We start from the raw sequence: 8,515 nt of genomic DNA, 5'->3' as shown, positions 1-8,515 counted from the left end.
AAACTTAATGGTACAAAAGTAAGCAGCAAAGTTAAAAACAACATTTACATCACCCAAAACATTTATTTTCAATTATAAAAGTAACAATTAAAGTAAGAATTTGTGTTAATTATTTCACTGTAGGATCAACCAATGACCAACTGGTCAGTCTTCCTTCATTAATTGCCTTTTTAGCTGCAATACTGTACAAATAAAGCTTCTGGGGTGTGTTAACACAGGCTGTTTCAGGGTGTTTACGAATAGAAATGTATTTATTACTAATAGAACTTTGTTTTTGCATCAACTTTCAAAGCTTCATTTACTCCCATTGCTGCAGAATAACCAAAGAAAGTAACGACAAAGTTTAGATCAGCAAAACTGAGAAATAAGTGACAACTTCATGTTATTCTGCAGGTCTGCAGCATTGGAAGTAAATGAAGCCTTGAAAGTTGACCAGTTGGTCATCAGTAGATTTTAGTTTTTAGTTTATCAGTTTGTTTTTTAGCTGAACAGATTCTTAAACCAATCCAGTTTTGAAAGAGTTCATCCACACCCAAGAGTTACCAAATCTTTGATGAGTTTCTAAGGCCCCGTGTGACAGGGACACACTGTGGTTGATAAATACTCTCTCACAGCTGATGTGAGAGTCATCTTTCAAAAAATTCAGCTTTCAGGGGAGGGGGTGTATTTCTGCCAGTTCAGTATTGCACATTTTGGGATTTAGGGACTCAATAACAAAACCACGTTTTTCTCAAAGCCACAGGTTCTCATGTTGCATCTTGCAGACTGCCCTGACATCTTGTTGTATTCCAGAAGGTTACTGTGTTTACTGCTACTATTGTCATTTATCACTAAATTCAAATCAGTGTGATGTTAGTTAGTCATCAACTTGCCATATGGAAAATTGTATGTAAAGCAGAATGGTCAAATGCTTCTGAAAAAAAGACAAGTGTTGGATATCTTGATCATCAGCTTGTTTATTCAATTTCAGTTACTCTAGGAAAAATGCTGAACATGAAAATAAACTATAGATAGTTAGCATATGTAGAATGCAGCTTTTCTCTTTCTGCCAGTTTGTTTCCTCATTTTCCTGCTGGAGGAGGAAGAGGTGGAGCAGCTCCAATGGCAACACTTGCCAACAGAAATGGCAGTAAAAATGTCAAGGCTCGGTTGGGTTGATAGCTGGAATAGAGTGACGGACTCTGAAGTATATATTGACTGATTTGGAAAACAAAGAAGGATTTTGTGGGTAAGACCATCTCTTGCACAGATACTGACCTCATGACTCCCTGAATTTTGGACTCCATCAGTCTCCTCAGAGACCCATGAGAGTTAAGAGTTTCATATCACCAGCTGTTGCATAAATTCACATTACTTGCTTTAAATTTGAATTGAATGTAGCATAAAAACATACAGCCTTTGAAAATATATAACTTAACTATATATAACTAACTATAATATTGTAAGTCACAGGTGACATGAGTAATTACAGGAACCCAGCACTTTCATAGCTGAAAAAACTCTTTCTAGATCCTTTCTAGAGCAGAAACAGAAATTTGACTTCAGTCTATGAATTACCTTAAAAGTCAAAGCTAAATATTGAGTCCACTGGTAAATTTTGGTCTGGGCTACTTTTATGTCCATTTGCACTTTTTAAAGAAAAGATTATGCTTCCAGTTATTGATATGTTTGTCCTAAATGTGATCAAATTATGTATTTCAAAAACTCTTAAATGCATATATAATACATATATATATATAAAATATGACAAGAAATTCTTCTTTTATCTTCAAGGACTTTGTAAATAAATTAAACAGGGGATAGTGAACCTAACTTGGTCAATATATTCATTGATGTTTATAAAATTAATGATAAACATCTAATACTTTAGGGTTTTTTTATTCATTTGTGATGATTAGAAAGACAAAGAACAATGAACCCGCCTGAGTTCAACTCAAGACTTTATAGTAAGCAGAATGCTATACAGAAACTACAGTATCCATATTCCAAAGACTTTCTCCTCATGTCCTTATTTAGTCATGTTCTGTAGATCTAACCATGAGAAGACCAAGGTACCAATACATTGCCACACACAAACAGTATGTCCATCAATATCACAAATATACAATAAAATACAAAAACGCCAAAAATGACACTACTGTCTGTGTCAAAGGAATCGGGCCTGGAGATAGATGAAAGAATTGAAATGATATATGGGAAGGCCATGCTAAGACAACCAAGTCCTCAAGAGAGTTCTGTTGGCAGAACACCACGACTGAACTGCACACTGACTTTCATGAGACAATGACATGATCAATAGATTAAAATAGTGGGAAAATGGACTACAGATATGTGCATATAAGATGTAACCAAACTGTCATCTAAAATGTCTATCAAATCATGTCTATGATAATTCATGTGTCATACATAGAGTTTAAGAAAAACAAACATGTTTGGTTCATCCATTTATGAAGTTTATTTTGCTCATACTACAGAGAATACACTGATTTTGATCCTCGTGTTTAATTGAACTAGAATAATGTGCAACAACACTCTAGATAAGACAACATAATTTAAATTTCAAAAGAGAAAGAAACAGCTGTCATGACAAACTGACACAAAACAAAGCTGATGTCAAAAATATGTCATTCAGTACTGGTTTTCATTCATCTCTAGTTACATTTCAGATTTTACTTTTTAGTAGTAGTTTAAGCAGGCGGTGCAGTAACAGATTGTTGGAGGCGGTAAAGGGCAAGAATGTACTGGAAAAGGTCTGGATATGCCATTGGCCGGTAGTAGTAACGCTTAAAGAAAATTAGAAACATTCATTATCAAACATACAGTGGGTGATTTACTAAGGTATTTTACAGAAACTTACATTCAAGTGTGTTGAATGTTGAATCTAGGAAGACAGAACACTCACCTCATTGGAGTAAGAGCTAGACCGAGCAAGTCGTTTGTGCTCCATGTCCATCTGTAGAAAAATTCACAAGTTGCAAGTTTGATATTGACTGCATGATACTTGAAAATAGTAATGATCTCAACATATAAGAACACTTTTGGTATTGAGTATGAGAATGTTACACTTACAGGATGAGCCAGAGTGAGGCTCAGGAGACATCCAAGCACAAATACTACCTTCAGCATGGTTACAGTGATCATACCTGTTGAAAAGAAAATAATAAAGACTTTCTCAAATGAAGAGCTTTTCTAAAATAAAAGAAAAAGAAAAGAAGTGTCCATCCCACTAACCTCACACAAAAAAATACAGAAATGAAAGATATATATAATTACTTTCTTCACAACTTCAGCAGACCTTCTTGCAGACTGTTCGAGGAGGTTGTTGTAGTGTTGCTCTGAATGTTGAGCTTTTCTTATATACAGTTACAGGAGCAGAGCATACAGCATTGTTGGGAAACTGCAAATCACTGGGAAACCTTCCACCTCTACATTTCAAGGTGAGGAAATAGGTAGGTCAAGTAATGATTAGAGACACACCTGCAGTATAGTACAATTGATTAAATATTTAATTTCAGAAATAATGAATACAGTCACTTGGATTTGTCTCTAATTCCTGGTTCATTTTGGTAAACATTTGCTTACTTTTTATGCATTCAATTTAGTCTTCATTTAGGACCCTTCCACGTGTCCTTATCCCACCTGCATGATATCTCCTTATTCAGCACAACCCCAGAGTCTGACTTTCCATTTGTCAGTGTAACAAAGTATAAAGCTACTAAAATATCTGCCTTTTCCATTAAAAGTCAGTATGCCTGTAAATCACTGAAAATATGAATAATTCACAGTTTAAATCTCTTTCAAAATATGTTTGATGATTTACAGACAAAAGAGATACTATGTGAAAGCCCCAAAATAGCTTGTCTCTAGATGGTACATAAGTAATAAATTAAAACTAAAAATAAATTAATACTATTAAAAAAATACATTCACCACTGAATAGACGCACTCCAGAGGTAAGTGGAAGGATTTGGACAAGTAACACAGTAGCAGATGTCATCCCATTAGCACCCAGAATTGTTGGGTAATTGCAATAATTTGGATTTTTTTCACCTCCACATTTCAAGGTGTGGCTAATTATTAGAGACAGACGCCACACCAAGGCTATGTATACATAATTATACAATATATGTATGTAAATAATGTACATAAATATTTTTTACTCTGCACTATACTGCTGTAAATATGTTTGCCCTGTGCAATCACATTTATTTATTTCTACAATGAGGCACTAACTCCTGCTGCGACCTGTCCAATGTTCATATCAATTGCATCTGGATGTAGTGTATATATAACTCTTATTCTCTTATTTTTCAATTTCTAATATATATTGTATTTTTCTATTGTATTCTTTTTAATTTAATGTGTAATTTTTTCTATCTGTTGTGTTGTATCTGGAGCTGCTGTAACAAGCGAATATCCCCAAGTCTATCAGCATCATAGAGTACGGTCTAGACCTGCTCTTTTATGAAAAGCGCTGTGAGAAAACTGTTGTTGTGATTTGGCGCTATATAAATAAAATTGAATTAAATTGAATTGAATCTTATCTTATCTTAGGCTGTATGATGTGCAGCATATAGCTATAGTCCATTGGCTTTGTCTGATTTTCAAACCTAAATATTAGTTTTAGTGTAGTCAGAAAACATTTTTTATTACCACTGCATGTTCAGTATCTTTGTTCTCCACCCTTCAATATTGGCAAATCGGAAAACAGATAAAATACATTTGTTTGAAGTAAATCTCTTGTCCTTCCTTGTTACTCCCTCCTTGTCATATTCCCTGAGCCAATTTGTTGTCCAGCAGAATACAAAACTCCTTTAACTACACTACTGTCTACGTCAAACAGAAATGGGAAATGGAATCTGGCCTGGAGTTATCTGAAAAGAATGGGAATATATATGGGGAAACCAGGGTAAAATTACCAACTTAGAGAGTTCTGTTAGAAGAACATTATACAATATTTTGTGACTCCAAAATGTGTTGAGTAACAGTGTTAATTTCTAAAAGTCTTATTTTACCAGCAACTGTAATCTCATCATACTGTATGATGATATGCTGACATGAATGTTTTGGTCCCAAACAGCTGGAACAAGTATAACGTATTATTATTAATGGTGAGAAATGTGATGAAACCTTGTATGTGGTGGCTCATTCTGACCACAGTCCTCTCAAGAGTCAGACATAGGCTCAGAGGAATTGAGAAACAGTGAAGGTGTTGAAACTTTATGAATCCATCTAATCATTACTTACGATACACACCTTTCGACACAGCTTCATAATGAGTAGGATTTTGCTAAAAGATATGTATAGACTAATACAAAAATAATCCCTCTCAGTCATTCATGACCCACTAGAAGCTGTGACGATGTCGGTATCTGCAGAGACCCTGGCCTCAGCCTGCATTGTCTCATAGATAGTTCTGGCTATGCCAGACTATGATATTAGAGATCTTTGTGTGTCTGTTTAACCGAGGGCGAGGCTGAGCTACACACACACACAGAGGTCAGGGGAGAGGACGAAGCGTGGCTTAGGCTGCATTTACACAAAATCAGCAATGTGGCTCCTTCTCGCAGGGTTGTGCCAAGGTGTGGATTTGTTCATTTGTGCTTTAGAATGTAACCGCCGTGGAAAATAACATTTTATTTCTGTCATTCACTGCTCCGTTCTCACTAATGCTGCGCCCTCTCTTTATTCACTTCATTCTAGCTCGCTCAACAAAGCTGCTCTCTCTCTTTCATTCTCTGTCTAAAGGGAAGGGGCCAACTTTGAATCATGGGTTTACAAACAGCAACAGACAAATCCTACTCACTCTACCTTTAATGTTTCTCATAAATATGGATTCTAAGAAAAACAAACATAGTTGATCCACGTTTTCCAATTTATGAGCTTTATTTAGCAGATACTTCAGAGAATACAGTGATTTTGATCCACATGTTTAATTGTACTACATTGATGAGTATGAAAGTGTTTAAGACAACATCATTCGAATTTTAAAAGAGAAAGAAACAGTTGACTGACGCAAAACAAAGCTTACGTAAAAAAAAAAAATCTGTCATTCAATGCTGTTCTAGCAACTGTAGTATTAGCTACAGTAGTAGTTGTAGCACGACGTGAGATCACAAGAGATGAACAAAACACATGGAAGTCAATCACTTATTCACACATCACTTTATTTATTTTTGACATTTTAGCTAGACAATATTTAGAGTTAGTGTACACGAAAGTCAGGTTTTCCCAGTCAGCCAGTCTCATTTTCCGATTGGAGGGATGACAGGTGGAAAGATGAAAGGTGGAGGGATGACCTGTGGAGGAACTGGCGGGATGGCAAATGGGAAAACAAAAGGCCCTGGGAATGGCACTGGAATGGGTACAGGAAATGGCTGGAACTGAGGCTGCATGTAGTACATCTTCAAAACAGTGAAGAGAAAAAGCAGATTTTATACAGAGATACACTGTGTAGTGTGTGGGATTTTTTTGACAGTGGGTGCAGCATGTGTTCAGATACTGACCTCATCACTATCATCTGAGCGTTTGACCCGTTTCTTCGCCTCAGAAACCTTCAATAACAAAGTTATCTCTCATCAAAAACTCTTTTGACATACCTTAATTAATTCCATTAAGCATCGAAAGCAATATCACAACATCGCCACTGCAATTAAAGAACGTGTGACTCGTGGATATACTTACAGGGAGGGAGGAACACAATACTGTGAAGCACCAAATCACAACCAGCAGATTCATAGCTGGGATAGGCGTGATCCTCTGTAGAGCAAAGTACAAAAAGGACTCGACTTCAGCTGCTAATTTAAAACATTATTTACAAAACAAATAGCAAGGAAATAGTCTTTCTTACCTTAGGTCAAATTATTAGTTATTTAATAATAGCCACTAGAGTGTCTAATTTTGCAGTGGTTCTCCATCTGTCCAAATCCACTTTTTATAGCCATTGTTAGCCCATAGTCATCCAATCACCAGTCAAAGTGGGTTGAGATTTTGTATTTCTCCCTCCCTTTCTGGTGTGAAATGTGATGAAACCATGTATGTGGTGGCTCATTCTGACCACAGTCCTCACAATAGCCAGACAGACAGGGGCTCAGAGTTGTTGGGAAACAGTGAAGGTGTTGAAACTGGATGTGATGCAAGTGCTGTTTCATGCTGTTTTGTGCTGTATGATATACACAAAAACCTATGTTATCATTTTTATGATACCCATTTTTCTGTACAGTTTCAGAAACGTTTTTCATATATCGGGAACACATTTGGTCCACTTATTCCATTTATGAAGTTAATTTAAAGATACTACAGGGAATACAGTGATTTCGATCCACATGTTTATTTGAACTCAAATAATGTCTGTGAAAACACTCTAGTTAAGACATCACTTAAATTTAAACAAATCATGATAAACCCATACAAAATAAAACTGATGTCAGAAATTCATATAATAATGGGTTACATTCACTTATTGATGTCTGGGTACATTTGTGACTTTAGGTTGTAGCAACTGGAGCAGCAGTAGTAGCCAGTGTAGTAGTAGTAGTAGTAGTAGTAGTTGGAGTTGTAGTAGTAGTAGTTGGAGTTGTAGTAGTAGTAGTGGGTGTAGTTGTAGGTGTAGTTGTAGCTGCAGTAGGTAGTCTTTGTAAGTAGAGAAAAAGGAGCTGCATCCACTGTTGACGAGAAAGCTGGTTGGATACAACAGAAACATTAATTGTCAGCACAGGATTTTCGAAGTAATATTACAGTTATTGACAGACAGCTGTGTTGAATGTTGGATTGTAGAGGAAAGTGCTCACCTCATTTGAATCAGAGTCAGAGCCAGACCTTGAACGAGCAAGTCGCTTGTGCTCGATGTCCATCTGTCAAAAACCCACAAGTTGCAAGTTTGATGTTGCCTGCATTTTACTATTACACTAATAGTAATGGTATCAACATATAAGAACACCAGTACTGATAGTGAGTATGAGAATGTTACACTTACGGGAAGAGCCAGAGCGAGGCTCAGGAGGCATCCAAGCACAAATACTATCTTCAGCATGGTTACAGTGATCACACCTGTTGAAAAGATAAGAAAGACTTTCTCACATAAACAGATTTTCCAAAATATTAGCAATCCATTCCACTAACCTTACACCGAAAATACAGAAACAAAAGATTAATTTACCTCCAAGTCTTCAACTTCAGCAGACTGTCTTGCAGATGGTTGTTGTAATGTGGCTCTGAATGTAGTGAGCTTTTCTTATATACAGTTACAGAAACAGATCTAATCCGATTAGCATACAGCATTGTTGAGAAATTGCAAATTATTAGGAAATCTTCCGCCTCCACATTTCAAGGTGAGGAAATAAGTAGGCTAGGTCAGGTAATGATTAGAGACACACCTGAACTGTAAGAAATCATTTAAAATATTACCATAGTGATGTAGTAGTACAGTAATGCAGTTTAAGGTTGTAAAAAATAATGTTTCGCTATCCATCCACACAAATAAGGGGAAAAAAATAAAACTACACTACAGTCTATT

At 36.1% G+C, this 8,515-nt stretch overlaps 1 protein-coding gene across 1 annotated transcript; it reads right to left on the bottom strand.

The window, feature by feature from the left end:
- Positions 1–6,242: 6,242 nt before the first annotated feature.
- LOC123969213 (actin cytoskeleton-regulatory complex protein PAN1-like) lies at positions 6,243–6,754 on the bottom strand. Its single transcript, XM_046046386.1, has 3 exons — positions 6,685–6,754; positions 6,507–6,554; positions 6,243–6,404 (listed from the first exon to the last, which is right to left on the bottom strand). The coding sequence occupies exons 1-3, from the start codon at positions 6,736–6,738 to the stop codon at positions 6,246–6,248; spliced, it is 261 nt and encodes an 86-aa protein (XP_045902342.1). The 5' UTR covers positions 6,739–6,754; the 3' UTR covers positions 6,243–6,245.
- Between the last annotated feature and the right edge of the window lie 1,761 nt (positions 6,755–8,515).

The sequence above is a fragment of the Micropterus dolomieu genome, linkage group LG04, assembly GCF_021292245.1.
Source record: "Micropterus dolomieu isolate WLL.071019.BEF.003 ecotype Adirondacks linkage group LG04, ASM2129224v1, whole genome shotgun sequence".
Classification (NCBI taxonomy): domain Eukaryota; kingdom Metazoa; phylum Chordata; class Actinopteri; order Centrarchiformes; family Centrarchidae; genus Micropterus; species Micropterus dolomieu.
This window is presented reverse-complemented; position numbering and strand designations above follow the sequence as displayed.

Bases quoted from the DNA above. Each gene is read 5' to 3' on its own strand.
- LOC123969213 (XM_046046386.1), bottom strand. From the start codon at position 6,738: ATGAATCTGCTGGTTGTGATTTGGTGCTTCACAGTATTGTGTTCCTCC. The intron at 6,555-6,684 runs GTAAGTATATCC...TTGTTATTGAAG, and splicing joins TATTGTGTTCCTCCCTCCCT to GTTTCTGAGGCGAAGAAACG. The intron at 6,405-6,506 runs GTCAGTATCTGA...ACTGTTTTGAAG, and splicing joins GCTCAGATGATAGTGATGAG to ATGTACTACATGCAGCCTCA.